Source organism: Diaporthe batatas, assembly GCF_019321695.1.
Source record: "Diaporthe batatas strain CRI 302-4 chromosome Unknown Contig00002, whole genome shotgun sequence".
Taxonomy (NCBI): Eukaryota; Fungi; Ascomycota; class Sordariomycetes; order Diaporthales; family Diaporthaceae; genus Diaporthe; species Diaporthe batatas.
Genome location: NW_025408549.1, coordinates 693,887 through 713,975, shown reverse-complemented (window position 1 = coordinate 713,975; position 20,089 = coordinate 693,887). Strand labels below are relative to the sequence as shown.

Below are 20,089 nucleotides of genomic sequence, written 5' to 3'. Positions count from 1 at the left end.
ATTTTCTTTTAATTAAATAATTAATAATTAATATATAAATTAGTTAAAATATTATAGTTTTATTTTTAACTTAATTAAATTAAATAATAATATATATTTTACTATAAAAATATATATTATTATTATATTTATATATATATTATATATTTCTATTTATAGAAAATTAATAGAATTAATTATTAAAAATTTATAAAAGTAAAGTAGAAAGAGTAAAGAGATTTACTCTACTTTTCTTAAATTTTTAATAATTAATTCTATTAATTTTCTATAAATAAAACTCTTTTAATTTTAATTTTAAGTTTATAATTAAATTTTATATATATAATAATTAATAAATATTATTAAAAACTATTTTTATAATAACTTAAAGTTTTAAAAAAACTTTTTATATTTAATAAAAACTTTAAAAAAGAATTTCTAACTTTAAATAATTATTTTAAAATATCTATTTATTTTTTCTTTTATAAAAATACTTATATATAAAAGGAAATAAGAATTTTAATAAAGTAATTCATTTATTTCTAATATTTAAATAAATTTATTTATTTATAAAAATAAAGATTTTATATATTTTAATTTTTTTTAATAAAAAATATTATTTATATAATATAAACTATACTATTATATAAATATTTAATATATTCATAATATATATTTAATTTAGAATTATAAAACTTATATAGAATTAATAATAATATATTATATAGTTAAGAAAAAATATACATTAGTAGGGATGTGCGCAGACCGGTCCACTAACTTAGTTAAGGAGTAATAAAGCAGAGGAAGTCTTTTACAATTAGCTGAGACGGATCTGCTAACTGCTAGCCTAACAGACGCCCCGGCCAAAAGACCATAATTCCAAGTTGCCCTACTTGGAATTCTAGTACCTAGGTAGTTATAAGACCCGTACCGTCACATTAGCTATAGTTCTCAATCAACCATCCACGTAAATCACCGATAGTAGGATACTCCAAAAAAAGCCCACCACTGACATTCACTCCCAGGTTGTCACGGAATTTCTCAGCAATGACTAAGCTCATCAGACTGTCGACCCCCAAGCTGGCAAAGCTTGCTTCATCGACCAGGTCCTCTTCATCTATCGCCGTCTCGTCGGCGATGAGTCGCATGGCCTTGACAGCGACGCCCTCGCTGACATCGGCATCGGTGGTTATAGCAACAGGAGGCGGGAAGTTCTTTGCAACTGGCTGTGTAGGGGATGGAGCCTCTGAAGCTTCGCTCTTCTCGACACTTGGTGTCCACATTGGCTCTATTGGTGTAGAGGCACCAGAGGATGTGGTGGAAGCCAGCTGCGCTGGAAGCGGTGCGGAATTGGTCTTCAAAGGCTCCGATGCTGGCTTTGACGCAGGGGCCGACAGCGGCTTTGGCGGCGCACTGGCAGACGCTTTGGGAGAGCTGCTGGCCTGAGCAGCGTCCGGAGGCGAGAAGAACCGGTTGAGTAGGATGCGTGGATATTTCCGGAATGTGATCCCTCCGACCTTCCCCACAATGCAATTGCTCTGCATTATGTATACATCGCCCATGAAGACAGTGGGATCCTGCGAAGTAGGTGTCATCTTCACATAGGACTGGTATTTCTCACCGGCCTCCAGCTCAGTAGCAAATCGCATGGATTTCCATCCCGGAGTCACACAGAAATAGCTCTGGGTGTCCATGGCATCAGAACAATTCATGACAAAACCAGCCAAATGAGCGACGCTGTCAATATACTGGGGCGGTACTATCCATGACCCGGCCTTCTCATGTGAGAGAGTCACCTCCGCGAATGCCTCAAGCCCGTTCAGGACTACGGACTGCATTCCACGGTACTTGGAGGCATAATCAACCAGGTTGTTGCCAAACAGGCGATATGTCATGTTGTGGGAAAACCTTGTCGCCTCGCCTCGCACGGCCAACTGCTCCAGGGCTTCGATTCTGCTTTGGACCAGGTGGGACATGGGAGCCCAAGAGTCAAGCCAAGCTCTGGCGTCGCCAAAGTACAGCTCAGCGCTTGCAAATAGATCCTCAACATCCCCTGTAGACGCCACATTGTACCAACTGAGTTGTGCAACGCCCGAGTCGATGTTGGAGATCTCGGCGGATACACGGAACAACTGGGGTGTCTTGACATACTTTTGGGACACGAGGCCTTTGAGGACATTCAGATTGCGCAGATCCATATCAATCTTTCCTGAATAGGGTCTCATCTTCTTGTAAAGATAGTCGCCAAGCGTGTATGCAATGTCAGCGTGGATAGACTGGTTTCTCTTAGCGCAAATGGTCTTCAAGTCTTGCCAAACATGGAAACGTACCGAAGTTACAACACCACATCCATTCATGCTATGCCCATGGGCAGCGTCAAAGAAGTCCCTTTGCATCAGGTCTGACTGCATCACAACCTTCCCTGAGTCCGCGTAAACAGTTTCTTCCAAGATCTGATGAACAGAGGATGACCGGAGACTCGACTTGGGCATCAAAGTATTGGAAGTCTGGCTCTTGTCCTTATTCTGACCGACATAAAATGTGTTGCCCTTCGTAAGACACCAGTCCCCCTTGTACTGCATCCAGTAATTCTTATCGTTCCATGCGTAAGTAGGCAAGTCCAGTAGACGGAGTCTTTTTTCGAAGGGGCCGTGGAACTCGTTCCAGTTGAAGTCAATCCCCACCGAGTGTAAGGCTGACAATGATTCGGCGAGTGTCACCCAGTTATCTTGCTCTCTACGCATGGATGCCACAGTGATAGGGGTAGATGGTATGTTTGTTCTGACAAATCCCATACACACAGGGTGTGGTCCAATCTCGATCCATACCATTGAGTCCTCAATCAATCCCTGATCCTGGGCAGTGCCGAGAGCTCCGACAAAGTCGACTGTCTCACGAGTTGCACGCCGGACGTAGTTGGCATTAAGAGTTTTGCCGTCGCATACAACCTTGGAGAGTAAAGACGAGACAAACGGTATTTGTGGCTCCCTGAATTCGACAGCAGTCTTCGCTATCGCCTCGAATTCGTCGAGGATCGCATCTGTCTGTGCCGAGTGGAAGGCGAAGGCAACCTCTAGGACTTGGCATCGGTAGCCAGCGCCCTTGAGAACCAGCTCCAGCTTCCCAATCTCCTCCGACGGTCCACTCAAGACAATTTGCTTCGTTGCGTTAATGCAAGCAACTTCATAGGGAGCATTGCCTGCGGTTTTCTTGATATCGTCGAGTGTGGCAGAGACAGCCATCATTTTGTGGCTGCCGATCCGACACTTCTTTTCGAGAAGCTGTGCCCTCTTGCCCACCAAGTACAGCGCATCGCTGGCTGAAAGAACACCAGCAACATGCATTGCTGCATACTCTCCTAGACTGTGTCCGATGACCATGCTAGGCTGAATTCCCAGCAGGTTCCAATACCGGGCAAGTGCTATCTCCATGCTTACTAAAGAGAGCTGTGTCACGACAGGACCGTGGGCGTGATCTTGTGGGAAGCTCCCGTCGACTGCAGGAATGAAAGAGGGAAATCCTTGTGATTGCGCAAGTGAGTCGAGATTCTGTATTTGTAACCGATAGAATGGGCAATCGCGATAAAGCTCCAAGTTCATTGATCGGTAAGATGCACCTTGGCCAGTAAAAGCAAATGCGATCGGGTTCGAACCAGGAGCCGGGATTGGTTTCTGCGCATCAACGGCGGCTAGCTTGGATTCAAGGTGTTTTTTGACAGCCACTATGTCTGTGGCACAAACCGCGACACGATAGTTATGATGATGCCGACGAGCCGTTGTAGTGTAAGAAAGGTTTTCCAATGAAGTATCAGGGCGAGAATCGAGGTATGCGATAAGTCTCTTGAGATTTCCCTCAAGCGATTTCTTGCTCTTGGCAGAGACTGTCACAACGTGGGAGGTACGAGGATCAGTAACTTCTGGCTCCGGCCTGACTGGAGGCTCTTCGATAGCGATGGAAGTGTTTCCACCAGCGGCGCTGAAGTTGTTGACAACGGCTACCCTCTTCTTCCCGGGAAAACGGGGCCAAGGAGTCTGCTCGAAGGGAATATGGACGTTGCGCTTGGCCATGTCCTTGGGGAACTTGGTTGTCAGGCTGTTCTTAATACCAACATGGCGAGGAATGAACCCCTTTTGGAACATAAGCAGTACCTTGAGCAAAGCCGTAATTCCAGCTGCCGACTCGGAGTGCCCGACATTTGACTTGACAGCTCCAATGTAGAGCGGCTGTTTGGTGCTGCGGCGCCGGGCGCCACTACCCATGGGAGCGAACACATTTGTAACTGATTTGATCTCTTCCATGTCACCAGCTTGAGTTCCGGTGCCATGCATCTCCACAAATCCAACATCAAGAGGATCCACGCCGGCTCGGTTCATCACTGTCCTAGTCAGCTCTGACTGTGCTTCAGCAAGTGGGTGAGTTATGGATATGGCCTCCGCAGAGTGATTAGTAGCAGCAGATAGGATGACACCAAGGATGTTATCATTATCAGCCTCAGCATCCTCAAGCCTCTTCATTACAATAGACCCGACGGCATCAGCTCTGCAGTAGCCATCTGCCTCAGAGTCCCAAGTCTTGCACGCATTAGGGCCTGTTGTCAGAAAGTGGCCTTGGCCCAGGCCGGCGAAGCCATCACAATTTGTCAAAACGTTAACACCGCCAGCCACGACCGTATCGCAGTCACCAGCCCAGAGAGATGTACAGGCAGCCTGTCACGGGTACAGTCAGTGTTGGCTTATGCACGTAAAACTTACACAGTACCTGTAGAACGTACCTGGATAGTTGCCAAACTCGACGAGCAGGCAGTATCGATGCTGAAGCTAGGTCCCCAGAAGTTGAAAAAGTAGTTGATACGGCCAGGCACAAATGCTCGGCACCCCCCCGGGATATAGTAAGTAGAGACTTCCTGGCCCTGGTTAACTTCTCGGTAGTCATCTGCCGCCTGACCATAAAATGTTCCCACACGGTGAACGTGTGTGGAGGCGGTACGGTTTGGAACATATCCAGCTCGCTCGAGGGCCTCGTATGCAGTAACCAAGGCGAGTCGCCCCTGTGGATCAGTTTGCGCGGCTTCTTTTGGCGAAACGTTGAAAAATGGGGCATCGAACAGGCCTGGTTCATCGATGAAGCAACCATATTCCGTCGGGCTCTTGTTCAAAGATTTGCCTGTGGGATCAAAGTGGGTTGCAAGATCGAATCGATCGGCTGGGATTTTTCGATGCACATCAAGGCCCTGTTCCAGGAGCTGCCAGAACTTCTCAGTGTCGGTAGCCCCACCGGGAAGTCGGCATGACATGCCCACGATGGCGATCTTGGATTGTGCGGTGCCTCGTGGGCCCTTAGGCTCTGCATCTGGGCTTCTGGAAGCCCAGTCGATCAAGTTATGAGGTTTAGTCTCCAGGTTTGGGACCCCCTTCAGCGCAACTAAGAGGTCCTTGGTTGCTTGCGATTTGCCGAAGACTGAGACTTCAATGGCGAGCTCTGCAGTCTGAACGATTTGCTCGATGACGTTGTCAACGACAGCATCCCATTGAATTGCACGAGTCAGTAGCTCTGCAACTATTGCCTCAAACAGTCCTCTAGCTGTCTCAACTCTGTATGGCTTCCCAGTAGAAGTTGAAAGAACAGGCACGCGAGGCTTCAGCTGACAGTCCAGCAGCTCCATATGCTTAGTCTGGACCACGGCCTGCACATTTTTCTGTCCATATACATGTCCAGCATGGCAGAGGCCTCCATATACTGGCAAGTTTACGAACTTTCTATCCCGAAAGAAGTCGTGGTCACGGAACAAAGCCTTGAGCCTTGAAGGTGGTCCGCTAATGGTCACAGATGCTTTGCTTAGGGCACTAACAAAGATCTTGCCAGACTCGGGAATGTTCTGTGTAACCATTCAGTGGTTGAATCTTCATCGAAACTTTAAGCATGGGAAGTGACGCTTACCTCTTTCTTCCGATGAGCTTCAAGCTCGTTCTGTACGTCCTCGGGTGAAATACCAGGAATGACAACAGCCCACGTGTCTGATGAGGTCCCAGAAAGGTCGCGAGGCTCAAGGTTCTCTGAAACCTCGTCCACATGAGCGCCAAGTCGAAACGCAATCCTCACGACCTCTGCAGCAACGGAAGGAAGTTCTCCTAGAGTGGGCGCAAGGGAGACCGCCGCAGTGGCCAGGAGCCCTGTGCCCAGGCCAGTGAGCTTGGCGTTGACGGGGTCTATAGTAAACTCATCTGGGTGCTCTTCGAAGTAACTGCATGAATATCAGCGGTTGCAGCACGTCACATGAATACGAAGAAATTGCCGCGTACGCTATGAGAATTGAAAGCTGAAGAACGCAGAGAAGAACTCCCTCAACTGAACCACAAAGTTGGCCTTGGCGAAGCTGAGGGTGGTCGGCGAGATGAAACACATTTTCAAAAGGAGGGAATAAGGCTCTCTGAGCAGAGGACAGTAGCCGCAACTCGTCCCTGACGGCTGAAGTTGCGTCATTAATGAATCGAGCCAGCAGAGGATGGCCTCTGTCCTTGCTTCGAGTCGTAAGTCCGCGGTACAGGTCCTGTAGATCTTCATTGGGAAATTGGTTATCGAAGTATAGAAGCTTCATATTGAAAAGATGTCAAGTGAACCAAATCGAAAGAGGTCTTTCAGGCTGTGATCTGTCTAAATGTCGTGGAGTGAGGTCTAGACAGAACTCTCTAAGAGACTTGGTTTGCTAGCGTGGGCAGAATGCTGTCGAAGCGTTGACAGAAGCAAGTTCCAAGGTTGGCCTGTGTAGAGATTGCACTGAGGTTTGCCTCTTTATTGAAGAGTCAGGGTCAGTATGTGGCCATAAACACAAGGAAACTCTTTTAAGCCTATGTAAAGATTGCGCTGGCCATCAAGTTGGAAAATGTCTACCTACTCAGGCATGTTATATCGTGAACCAAGACCAATCGAGCAAAAGTAAATTGCCGCATATGCGATCAGGCATCATTATGGCCGATTTCCTGTCTTCGGAAATTCTGACAGCAATGCCAGTAGCTAGGTAGTCTTGGCACGGCCCTATTGATTGTACCTACCTAGGTACGCAGTATATGCCGGTTACCTGTGGGCCGGTACGGAAGGATAGTAACGCCGTGCTGAAGTCGGGATGCGAACATCCGCTCACCGAAGCGTCCCGAGGTCCACACGGCCCCACAATACCCCGACCAGATGCAGCACGCTGGGTCAATTTGAGACTTGTTTCCTGTGTCTTCGCAAGGGACTTGGAGCAACAGTGGCACAGACTTACGACTGATGGCTAAATGCGACATAGTCTAGGCTTCCTCATCTCAGTGTTAAGCTCAAATTGGTAAAGTGTTTGTTGTGCTGAATCTCCCGAGGTCTCCAGGGCTGGTATGAAAACTTGCTAGACCAGGGGGTGCAACCAGCCGCGCGCACAAGACAGATTGAAAGGCTACCTAGGTATAATCATAAGACATAAGTCATCTTAGACTTGCTAGGTTAAGCTCCTATACAAGAATCCGAATTAGAGCACATAGCATCTCTTTTGTCTGGCAGTAACCTGGAACGGAGACCCACCTAGGTATTAGTCAACAGCGGAGTTTTCTATAGAGAGACTACCCCTATACAATGGACAACGGTAGCATAATCAGCCTCGACAAATAGAAACACTACATAAATTGGGAGAGGCCTGGAATGGAAATTTACAATGCATCTGACAAGGGACTGAAATCTGTTCATTCGTCGTCATGGAGGAAAAGTTCACCTTGCGCGCTTGCTATGTTTCTTGCTTGTCATGTCATTTCGTTTCTTATTACTAAGTAACCAGCTATATAGCAACGAAGGGGCGCCATATGTGTTCATAGCGCAGTGGACCCCGACGCTGGGGACCAAAGCATGCACCCCGGTAGGAAACAGTGGGACATCACAATCGACGGAAGTAGGATCACATGCAAACACAATGCCTGGCCTCGTTGTCAAACTGAGTGGGTTTTGTAAAATGGCTGCCTTTGAACCACAAGAATGCCCATCAAGCATATCGAATGTTTGAATCTAAATCAATATGTCTTCCTTCAAACGGGGAAGTTTGAGAACATCGCCTGCATTAAACACAAGCAGGTCAGAATGTGATTCGGGGCTGACCAATAGGCTCTTTGCTCAGCGTTTTGGTAAGGGAGGGCGAGCTTGTATCAATGAGTGGAAAAAACGATTTCCCGTGCTGGGTCCTACCATTTCGTGTGCGTATTGGATTGCATGGTCGCAGCGGTCCTTTGCCACCTGGGGACACGCTCTTGAAGCCCTGACCTTGACAGGTGGCGCCCTATGAAACTCTTGACCCGACCGCGAATCTTGGTATAAGTTGCAATTGTGGATTTACAATCCTCCCTGGGGAATTGACTCTATATTATATGCTTGTCGTCGTGGCGATGGGCGGCCGTCTCACATCATTGGGGACACTGACCGGCTCCCGAAGTGCCAACAACCCCTGCACCGATGGCGAAACCCACGATATCTTGTGAAATCGCCTCTACTAGGGATGCATTGACATACCGACCTCGGGACATTGAATACGCGCGGACGTTCATTCAAGGCGGCCATCACCACCCCCGACTGGCTGCTGGAGCATTTTGGACTGGTCCTGCCTCGTTCGAGTGGTTCATTGCCGATAAAGTTAGGTAAACCACCAAATCTCGGAAATCGGTCTTTGGGTGGCGGAAATTGGTGCCCCTTCACGACTGTCATGCATCAGTGTTGGCGCTTCTCTAATTTTTAACGCGACTTCAATCATATAAAGAGTGCCAGTATGCGTTGAGCTATGTGGACCGTATTAACATTGAAGATATTGGAAATTCGGACAACTATTATCACCGTATGGTATATAAATACAAAGGATCTTCGTTCTTTTTTGACCCTCGGAACATGCACGTCACTCACAACAGCCCAAAGACTAAAATACACAACCACGCAACAGCAATTTGCTACGGCCACCAGTGACTGTCCACCTACCTAAGTAGTGCCTACTTTACTCAAATCTACCTAGGTAGCTTCTAAATTCCTGCTACAAAGCCAAGCCTTCATCATGGCCAAGTTGGGAGAAGGCGGCTACCGCCAAATCAACAAGTCCCTCAACATCTGCGCCTTCGAGGATTACCTCACAAGTCAGATGTCCAATCTTCCATTCATCCCAGATGTGGAGCAAATAAGCCCCCGTGTTATCAGGGTACTTGGCCAAAACCCAGGAAAGGCAAGTGCTGCTCATATTATCTAATGGACCAAAGAGGAGCAATTGAGCATAGCTAACTTTAATGACAGTTTACTCTTCAAGGAACAAACACCTACATCATTGGTACGGGTTCAGAGCGCTTGATTGTTGATACCAGCCAGGGTATTCAAAGCTGGGCCGACCTGATACAAACCACATTGTCTGAGATGGGGTTTAAATTATCACATGTCCTCCTCACGCATTGGCATGGAGATCACAGCCTTGGTGTTCCGCAATTAATTGCTCTCTATCCAGATCTTGTTGGCAGAATCTACAAACACTCTCCTGACCGGGATCAACAGCCTATTGTCGACGGCCAGATTTTTCATGTCGAGGGCGCGACGGTCCGCGCTGTGCACACTCCAGGCCACTCTCATGACCACATGTGCTTTATAGTGGAGGAAGACAACGCCATGCTGACGGGTGACAACATATTGGGCCATGGAAGCACGGCTGTTGAAGAAATGAGCACATATATGAAGACACTGAGGAAGATGCAGGCCTATGATTGTCAGATAGGATATCCTGCACACGGAACGGTCATCACGGACTTACGGACAAAAGTTATGGGAGAGCTCGCACAGAAGATTCGAAGGGAAAGACAAGTATTGCGTGCCCTGGATCAGGCTAATAAAAGGGACAGGCTGGCTGGTAAGGACAAGTCTCAGGGCCTTACCGTGTCGGAGCTTGTCAGTGCCATTCACGGCCGTGGCTTGGACGAGGAGGTCAGGAAATTGGCGGTGGAGCCCTTCATTGAAGAGGTACTTCGGAAGCTTGCAGAGGATGGAGCGGTGGCTTTCAGACTAAAGGGAGGAAAGAAGAAGTGGGCAGCTTTGTGAAAACGCTAGTTACATTCTAGTAAACTTTAGATTATAAATCTATTCACATTATTTTATATTTTATTTATTATTTATAAAAGATTAGTTATATTATATAAACTATTTATAGATTTTTTAAATTTTATTATTAATTTAAAGGTAAATAAATAAAGTTTTAAAAGAATAAAATATAATAGATTTTTTAAAATAAATTTAATTAATTTAATTATATAAAACTTTTTATAATAATTTTATAAGTATTTATAATATTATTTATTATTAAAAGATATCTTTTATAATATAATATAATTTATTTAACTTAATTAACTATTTTTAATAAACTTTTATAATATTATAATTAATTAACTTTTTATAAATATATAACTTACTTTAAAATACTTTTTATAAATAAATTTTAAAAATCTACTTAACTTAAAATTTTTAAATTATAATAACTTAAATTTATAATCTTAGAATTAATTATTAAAATAACTTACTTAAATATTATTAGTGAATAAGATTACTTAACTAAAAGACTATAATAACTAATTTAATAATTAGTTATTCTAGCAGTCTATAAGCCCGTACCGTCACACCGTGCTACCTCCTCTTTATTTTTAAGCGCCCTTGCAAATTTAGCCACATGACTGTCGTCATAGAGGCCCTTTAAAACGTCGAAAAGCCTCTCCCATATACATCCCGCACTTAGCTAGGCCTCGTAATTCTCCAACTCTTCTATATAGAGCTCGATGCCTTCTAGCCTATCTGTGCGGCACAAGGCTAAGCCACAGGCCCACAGACATACTATATTCTCTTTTTACTATTATTAGCACTATAGTTTTATTAAACATTATCTTAAGTGTTTAACACTATCTAAATACGCTATATACTTTTTATATATATAAGGATTAAAAATAAAACCACTCTATGTAGAGCTTAGGAGTACCACACGTAGCGTACCAGGCGAGGTCAATACAAGCTTTCCACTCGACCACACAAATGTACGCACACGGTCCTCAACCCGACTCGACGTCAGAACTTGAAGAGTGTAGCCGGATGAACGTACCAAAACTTGCGGACCGAACGAAACAGTGGAGTCTTGATTCAAAGAAACCGTCCCCTTGTGACGCCACTTTGACCAATCCTGCCACATCGTCTGTGCGAAGCCAGATAAGCGTTACTCCGATATTTCGGGGAAACTCCGTAGTAAAACCTCATATCCGGATTGTATATTTAATCCTTGTTTTCGGGGGTCTGGTCGCCACTGGGCGGCGACGTTCTACTATACTAGCCACCCTAGGGCACCCGAGCGTAGGTGCTGAGGACACACTGGCATGCACCGATCCCGCCCAATTTTCGTCCGAATAACTTAGATCTGGATTACGACCAAAACGGGAAATGGTTTACTAGCATCTGCCGACTCGTGCTTTGGTAAATTCTATCTACTTAAATTTGCTCCCGCGGAGTATTGATTCTCTAAATTGTTAAAGCTGAGCACGAATTCTGTTGGGCGACCCTCCCGCGGTTCTCGTTCCACGGAAGGTTAAAAACGTCTACTTTACTGGCACATTTGCGCATTTCACTTTACATGTATAACGATCAGAAACGAAACCCCTTGCGTATTTCACCAATTTGAGATACACATCCTCGATATTAAAATCTTCGTTCAAGTCGCAATAAACACCGTATTAGTAATATTAGGGTTGTCTTTATGATCCAGCCTGAGAGCCGGCCGAAATACCCTCGTCAAAGAACACATGCTCGTAGTGTGTTGCAGTTACATTGCCTGTCACAAGCTTTCAAATTTCCTGTGACATAATGGAAATATTCAAAACAGCACTACCGGCAAGAAGGCCTTGCGGCCACCTTGCAGACATTGATGGCGGCCTTCTAGTCAATACCCAACCATCCGTCTGGAAACGCATCGAGCGTGGCCTACTGGAATATCCGCAAAATCCCGCGGTCATATGCATGCACCAATCTCGAAATCACTTAGAAAAGAATTACAAATACGTTGGTGCCGACTTTGGCGCAAACAAACGTTGTGTTGGCAGGGCAGATTCAGACTATCTGTCCATGACCTATGCACAACTCCACGCCGCTGGATTGAAGTTTGCGAGGGAACTGATCAAGTTTGAGCCAGGCACAAATATTCTGTGTGTTGTCGAAAACGGTTGCGAATACGCCCTTTTGTTATGGGCAGGTGTCATGGCGCAGCAGACACACTCACCTCTCGATACTGCCATCCTTGAATCTGGAAAATATAGCGAGCTCCGGTGCTATTTGGAGATTCTGAGGCCGAAGGTGGTGGTCGTTCCTTGCGCTAGCCATATTGATGTTATTGAGCGTGCTGCCGATCAATCGGGGGTGGTGATTGAGCTCGGCATATTCCTTGAACATGACGATGATTCTTACCCGCGCAACCATTGGAGGGGATTCAGCGAGGTTTTGGACCAAGGGAGAGTAATCAATACCCATGAGGAAAGTGAAATTCTAAAGAGATCTAGTTGTGACTGCCCAGACCGAATCAGCTCTATCATCTTCACCTCTGGCACATCAGCTGGCCGTCCGAAAGGATGCCCTTCGAGTGTGGCGTCACAGACACACGCTCTGGAGTCACAAGCGTGGCTTATCAACAAGGGCAATGCCGACCGTGTCTTGCAGCAAGCCCATAATTCGAGGGCTATCGGGCTTCTTCATGCACTTCTCACATGGCAAGCTGGCGGCGCACTCGTCTTGCCGACCGGATCAAGCTTCTCACTCCGCCATACAGTTGATGCTATACTGCACCACAAGGCTACCTTTGTGGCCCTGACGCCGGCGTTGGTGCATATGATAGGGCAAGAACTGCTATCAAGAGGCGCGAAAATAGGAGACTGGGGCCATGTACGAACGATTCAGGTAGGCGGGGATGCCGTCACTAAAGAGGTCCTCGAGAAATGTGCGGCCTTGTTTCCACGCGCTCAGGTGGTTGTTAATCACGGCATGAGCGAGGGCCCAGGATCATTTATCTGGCCATTTTATAACATTCTTGTCGACAAGATTCCCTTCTTCACCGGCAATATAAGCCCAGTAGGTCATGTGGCACGGGGTGCGCGTGTTGTGATCTGGGATTCGAAGAGAGCCGAAGCGGCGTCCAGAGGGCATCCCGGAGAAATGTTAATCTGTTCTGCAAGTCTGATTGAACAGTACGTCGGAGGCGATTCACACGACAACGAGACATTTTTTCAGGACAAACAAAACCGACGATGGATGAAAACAGGGGACATCGCCGTCATGGATCGAGATGGGCTGGTTTACATTTTGGGCCGCAGCAGGCATGCAATCAATCGACACGGGTCTCCAATCATGCCAGCAATAGTGGAGAGCTGCATAGAGAAGTTTACAGGCGAACAGGTGAGAAAATCCCTCTCTGACTGTCGAAGCGCAGAGTGCAAACGCGCCTAATGTGCCAATGATAGGCCTGTGTCGTCGCGGTCTCAAGCCCGGTGCATGGGTATGAACCATTCGCGGTGGTCCGTAGTCTTGACGAGATTAAGTCAGACGACATAGTGAAGTGCGTAAGACAATGTTTAGGGGATGAATACATACTCTCTGGCGTAGCCTCGCTTACACAAGTCGGACTAAAGGAGTTTCCAGTCAACACCACACACAAGATTATCAAAGCAGAGATTGAGCAGGCTGTCACACAGATGATAAAAAGAGTGTGATAGTAACTTTAAACTATGTATTCTGAAACTACTTAGGACTACTATAAAGAGACTTATTAGTCTCTCACTATATAATCTATTAATCTGAATATTAAAAGTCTTAGTTTATTAATAAATATAACTTTTAAAGTTTACTTTTTAAAAAATAAAGAATAGAGGTTTATAAAGTAAAAAAAAAGAATATAAAATATTTTTTTATTAAAATAATTTATTATTATTAAATATAAATAATATTAAATTTAAAAAATAATACTTTTATTATATAAATCTTTACTTTTATTATATTAATAAATATAAAATAATATAAATATTAATAAATTTATATTAATAAATAAATTTTAAAAAAGTTTAAAAAGGGTATAAATAAGTGTACTATCCGTTTTTATAGGTGTGAATATCTATTATTATTATATTTATAAGAATACTTAAAAAATGCATTTAGGGGTTAATTCTCTATATTAAAAGTATCTTATACTGTTATTAAAGACATTCGGCTTACTCGAGGATTGTTCCGAACATCTCTCCACCCCATTCCCCAAACCACAAACAGGCAAATTCCGAAAGATGCCAATGTAATGTAGTAAACTTGATCAACCGCTATTACGTAGCCCCTCAAGACATTCCTGAGCTCACCTCCCGAAACCACTTCCCTTATCCCGGTGGCTCCTGCCTCTATTACCACATCTGGGTCGACAGATGGGGCATAACGATGAATTTGGGTTCTTAAGCCACTGTTGAAGACTGAACTTGCCACCGAGTTTAAAATAGAGCCTATAATATTTCTGGCGAAGATGAGAGTGGACATTCCAACGGACAAATCTTCGGCTTTAAGCACATTCTGTATAGCGAGAATCGGCTATTAGGGCATAGTTGCCATCGTCAGCGTATGCTAGTGGAAAAGACCACACCAAGATGGTGCTCACCATTTGCACCCCAAGCCCTGTGCCAAACCCGAGTAAGATCTGATATCCAACCCACCTATCGGTTGAGGTATCGACTCTGAAAGTTGAAATGAGACCTGTGCCCACGGCTGAGAAGACAATACACGCAAGGACGAAGGGCATATAATAGCCCACTCTGTCCACTGGTACTCGTCAGCGCCACCGTCCTACATTTCCAGGTCAGAATGGGACGATCAATATCATCAAAATACCTGAGATGCCCGAGCACAGTGTGGCACAGATTTGTGCCACAATACTCGGAAGCATTTTCACGCCACTCATCAAAGCCGAGTCGCCTTGCACCGCCTGGAAGAATATTGGAAGATAGAATGTCCGCAACACAATGGAAGTGAGTAAAGTGGAAAAAAAGATGCAGCTGCAATACATAACTCGCTGTCCGATGACATGAAATGGGATCATGGCGCGAACTCCCATATAACGTTCCCATCCGATGAAAATGCCCAGACAAACGACTGCGCCGCACAGCATTCCAATGATGACTGAGCTATTCCATTCATACGTGTTTCCGCCCCATTGTAGTGGAAGCAGGAGCATCAGTGCGAATCCGGCGATCAGCAGCAGTCCCAGATGATCGACCGTCCGAGCCAATAATCTGGCGGAGTCGATCAATCCTTGCAGACCGCCCCCGTCTGTGCCATTGGGATCGGGAAGACGCATGAAGATTAGGATTGCCACCACTGGCACGCCCAATGGAAGGTTAATGTAGAAGCCTAAATTGAAACGTCGCCATTCAGTCATCAGGATCCAAAATGAAAATGAATGGACCATTTCTATGCTTACACCATCGCCAAGAAACAAGACTCGTGAAGATACCCCCGAGAAGGGGACCCATGACGGTTCCAATTTGACTGACTGCGGCATGTCAGCACGCTCTGCACTGAAATTATGGAGATCTGTAGCCTGCGTGCATTGCATAAGGCGACTCACGTCCCATCAGTGCCCCATTCAAGGCTGCAGCACATATCGTCAGCAACCCCTAGCTTCAAAACCACCGTGTCATGATGTTACTCACAGCCTCGCATGTGAGGAGGTGTTGAGCAGGCAACAATCGTCAAGCTGCCGTTTTGGAGCCCAGCAACACCTGTACCGGCGATGACGCGTCCGATGATCAGAGTTATTGAGTTCCTCGAGACAGCACACACGAGAGAGCCAACCTCGAATATCCCGAAGAAAAACATGTATACCCACTGTGAAAACCCGGTCTTGTCAGTTCTCTTCTTGATTTGAATGGGCCGGGCCCTGTCATACCTTTTTATTCATGGATGCGTACATCTGACCAGTCAAAGGCTGCATCACCGCACTTTAGAATAATTAGCACTGGCCTTTTGAGTGGTTGACTTTGCCGGCAAGGCGCCGATCCAAACCTCACCTGGCAAGTTGATAAGCGGACTCATACCACCCCACATCTGCCAGGGAATGGAATTCTGCTGTAATGACAGGTGTTGCCTATTGTTGACAGACAGGTTAATTCGAGTTTATAGTCAGAAGCAGGGGTCAAGCGCTACATACCGTTCCAATGATTGAGCTGTCAAGAAGCGCTAAGAACATGACGATACTCGTCGCCGTCATCAGTGTGAACAACCGAAACCCGGTTACCCACTCTGGCTCGTCCCCCTTTTCTTCAGTCCCCACGAGGTTGGTTGCCTCCAACTCTTCGAAGTCTTCTTTAACATCTTCTTCCTTTTCGTCACGTTCGAAGTCGCCTAAAGACAAATCGACCTCTCCAAAGTCTGCAAAAAGCGCAGAGAGCCATGTTGCTCTTGGCCGGGGCTCCTCTTTTCTTCGGCTGCCTCGAGGGTCATACACAGGAAGTGGGACTCGAACATATGTGACATCACCATGCCAAATGCTGGGATAGCTAAAGTATCGCGGTATCATCAACATCTTCACGGAGACATCTAGGGATGAGGATAGGGTGGAGAATAAAGAGGAGGCCACCAGATGAAGATCAGGCGAACACGATTCAGATGTGAAATCCATTCTATAGGACTTCAAAGTAAATACAAATTTTGGAATGCCTCGGTGTTCGAAAGATCTCCTCGCGTCGGACATCGGCATCGGACCAATGACCTCATTCAACATGACCAAAAGCGCGCGTTCGAAGCCGATGGTGCATTCTTCCTGCCTGCTTCCTAGCAGATGCTTGTGATATTCCGGTACTCAGGTTGTGTAATGGATGTGTCTAGTAGGATTCATACCTGGCTAAGAGTGCCCTCTCGCACGGAGACATTCTACCTAGGTACCTGGCCCTGAGCGAACAACTTGAAGGCATGGCTGTGGTGGCGAATCGTAGTGGCAAGTTGCTACTGACGGCTTGACTTTTCGGGTACGGAGGCTCTAAGCTTCCCTTAATAGAGCCTTGCTTTGACATTTCTCTAGTAGAGTATGTCTAGTCTGATGGTTGGGATGAATTCAATCAGTTATCTTTCTGATATTCTCCGGTGATCAAATGAAAACCAAATACTTCTACACAACCTCTTAATGTCCGTTTTAGCCTCATGCTACACGACACCCACATTTGAAGGTAGGGCGTTCTCTATGCATGTGAGTACTTACTTTACCACAGGCAGCTTGCAATACAATAGAAATTTAGAGGTGCCAAGGGAAGAACTTAGAAAGAATTCAATGCAAAGATTTTCCATTTACTTGGTTTACAGTTGCCCAATCATTGTGTTACTTGATGGTATTGTTTTCAAATGGATTGTCTACCTAGGTAGTATTTGTTTGGAAACGGGGAGCGGGTCCCACGTCATACCATACCTACATACCTACCTAGGTAGGTAGGTACCTAGGTAGGGAGCACGCAAAGCTGCCAGTGCGTTTCTGGCCATATTCCAAATTTTATGCTTTCAATTCTCTTGAACAACTTCAAGGTGTAATACTGGGCTTTTCTGTCTCCATAAAGGCCTGGTACTGATTCTAGTGAGACCACCAAGCCATCATGTGATGACTTCCGATCTATGACTTTGAGCCCGCCCACCTGGGCACGCTATCCCACACTTGATCACTAAGTTGAAGCAGCTCATTCGTTTCCATATCATGTCATTTTCCAATTGCTAATGCGACAAGTATCGCAGACTAGCACGTCTATCCAGCTCCAAATTCATTTCTTTCATCTGGCAAGTTCCCTCGGCGGGGATTTGCCTGATGTTCCGCACAATGAGGATTTACTTCGTCTCCGAATTTGCCAGAATTGTGGAATGTAGTTAACGTTCCGCTACTATGCGGGAAAAAAGCTCGAGGTGTGGAAAGAAAGGCGAGGTAGCTAGAAACAAGAGGACGCGTGCGGCGGCGAGGAACATCGTTTGACTTGTTCCACATGGGCGGTGCTGAAATGTTCACGCGAGGATGGGAAATTTGATGATAACCGACTTTTGAATCGGAGTCTCTTCCGCTATTTCCATCCTCAGAGATCTGTACAGTGAATTTTAATGCAGGATATAGATTGGCTGGTGGATTAGAGTCGAGCCTGAGCCGGCCTCGTACATAGATTTGTGAGCTTGAATCTGGTCCAGTACATAGTGGAAGAATAGATCTTGCCTCAACCACTCCTACCGAATCTCATGTCAAGTCAGACCAGTCTATTTGTATCCAAGATGCTGCTCTTCTCTTCGCATATTGTGTAGCGCATGTGGGCGAGCCATTGACGTTACAGGCGACGTCTTTCTCTGCAGTCTCTGGTAAATGACGTGAATCCTGGGGTAACAAGGCCATATGAAGTTATTGCCTCGCCACCTCTCGTCCGTTTGGTAGCCTCGACCACTTAGGACGCAGGGTCTGAACAGCTGTAAAAGTTGCAGCTATTTGATGAATCGACTTGGGAATACATCGTGATTTCCTTTCATCCGAAAGTGGCCGTCTCGATTCCACGTTTCTCACTTGCCTGGAACCTGCTACAAATAACGGCGTTACTACATGAGCGCGCTCGAACGTGTCCTGTGCCAGTGTGCATAGTTTCAGGGTTTCGAAATTTGATCTACCGAATTTACCCAAGTACCCTCGACCGAAGCTTTTGTAGCATGTGCACGGGAGCCGGAGATTCGCCACATGCCGCAGTGTAAAAGCTCCCTACTACTGAAGAGCTCGGTACCACAAATATCATGCCAGGAGACACACAGCCCTTCCAAGGTTGAGAGTCCGTCGTATGTACACGTGAGCATATGTACCGTCAACGCGCGCTGTCCACATTTAAAACAGACAGGCTTGGGCGCAGCAATTACATTTCTCCGTGTCGGCTATTTTTGAGGTCCCATTGTGCAATGCTCGGGCGTAGACGGAGTTCGGAGCACATGTGCGATGCAACGGTGGCGACGACCTTGCGCGGGGGTCCGGGAACCCTTGCACTGGAGATGCATGTCAAGTTGTGATCGTGAATTCGATTCATATTTTCAAGAAATATATACAAGAAGCACCTCCCCATCCTGCAATTGGGTCAGGCGAGCAAGAGATGAGCCTAGATGGAAGCTGAACTAACGCTACGCCAAGAACAATGACACGAGCAGCACCAAAGCTTCGGGACAGCTGTCAAGCGTGCTCAGCTTCAAAAGTCAAATGCAGCCGCAAAAAACCAACCTGCGAGCGGTGCGCGACACGCCAGCTCAAATGCGAATACCTGGTCACTAAGAGGGCGGGTCGCGTGAAGAAACGCCACAGTGAACCGAGACTCCCAACATCAGACTTCATGTTCAGTCCCGTCTGGTCCACTCCAACTACAACCTACCCTGAGAGTTCGGCAGAGTACAGTGCGACGTGGGCTACGCCATCACATCTCGATCTGAAACCGCAACTCAGCTCTTCATGTGCAGAACCTTCGAACACATCCCCCATGACTGCACTTGGCACCCCTGAACTATTCCAATCACACTTGAATGCATTTCCTGGGCTTGACAGCTTGGACTTTGACCAATTCGGTCCCGAGCAGTTTGACCTACCGCTCAGCAAAAATGACTACAACACGAGCCAGTCCACCAAGATGGGCTTGGTGCCTCAAAGCGAGTCCCAACAACCCCTGGAACTGCATCTCGGACTAGGAGGTGCTTTATCCGGTTTTGACGGTTTCAAATTTATCCAACAAAAAGACACGGTAGCTCATGTCGGGGAGACCACGACAGCGAGCTCGAGGTCTGCAGGGTCACCACCTTTCGATGTGCCGTCGTCCTGCACCGGATGCTGCCTACTCGAAGCCATTGCTCTCCTGAGACAGCTGTTCACAAATCTATCCGCTGGCTGCTCCCGGTCCGCAAGCCCAAGTCCCATGGATGGCAACAAGAGTTTTATTCCCAATCACTCCAGTCTAGAAGGTATAATTTCCAACAACAAGCAAACGATTGAGACTGTTACCACCATTCTCAGTTGCCCTTGCTCTCAGGATGCCTACTTGCTCGC

The 20,089-nt window shown here is 46.1% G+C and overlaps 3 protein-coding genes across 3 annotated transcripts; 1 reads left to right on the top strand and 2 right to left on the bottom strand.

Moving 5' to 3' along the window:
* Nucleotides 1-917: 917 nt before the first annotated feature.
* On the bottom strand, nucleotides 918-5,641 carry KVR01_001378 (uncharacterized protein; the record flags this gene model as incomplete). Its single annotated transcript, XM_044782791.1, has 4 exons — nucleotides 918-2,255; nucleotides 2,310-4,685; nucleotides 4,751-5,181; nucleotides 5,275-5,641. The coding sequence occupies 4 exons, from the start codon at nucleotides 5,639-5,641 to the stop codon at nucleotides 918-920; spliced, it is 4,512 nt and encodes a 1,503-aa protein (XP_044649333.1).
* A 3,390-nt stretch (nucleotides 5,642-9,031) lies between these two features.
* KVR01_001867 (uncharacterized protein) lies at nucleotides 9,032-10,053 on the top strand (the record flags this gene model as incomplete). Its single annotated transcript, XM_044783229.1, has 2 exons — nucleotides 9,032-9,196; nucleotides 9,265-10,053. 2 exons carry the CDS (start codon nucleotides 9,032-9,034, stop codon nucleotides 10,051-10,053), a joined length of 954 nt encoding a protein of 317 aa, XP_044649822.1.
* Nucleotides 10,054-14,211: 4,158 nt separating this feature from the next.
* Nucleotides 14,212-15,536, bottom strand: KVR01_001774 (uncharacterized protein; the record flags this gene model as incomplete). Its single annotated transcript, XM_044781515.1, has 4 exons — nucleotides 14,212-14,598; nucleotides 14,666-14,832; nucleotides 14,896-15,414; nucleotides 15,485-15,536. 4 exons carry the CDS (start codon nucleotides 15,534-15,536, stop codon nucleotides 14,212-14,214), a joined length of 1,125 nt encoding a protein of 374 aa, XP_044649729.1.
* Between the last annotated feature and the right edge of the window lie 4,553 nt (nucleotides 15,537-20,089).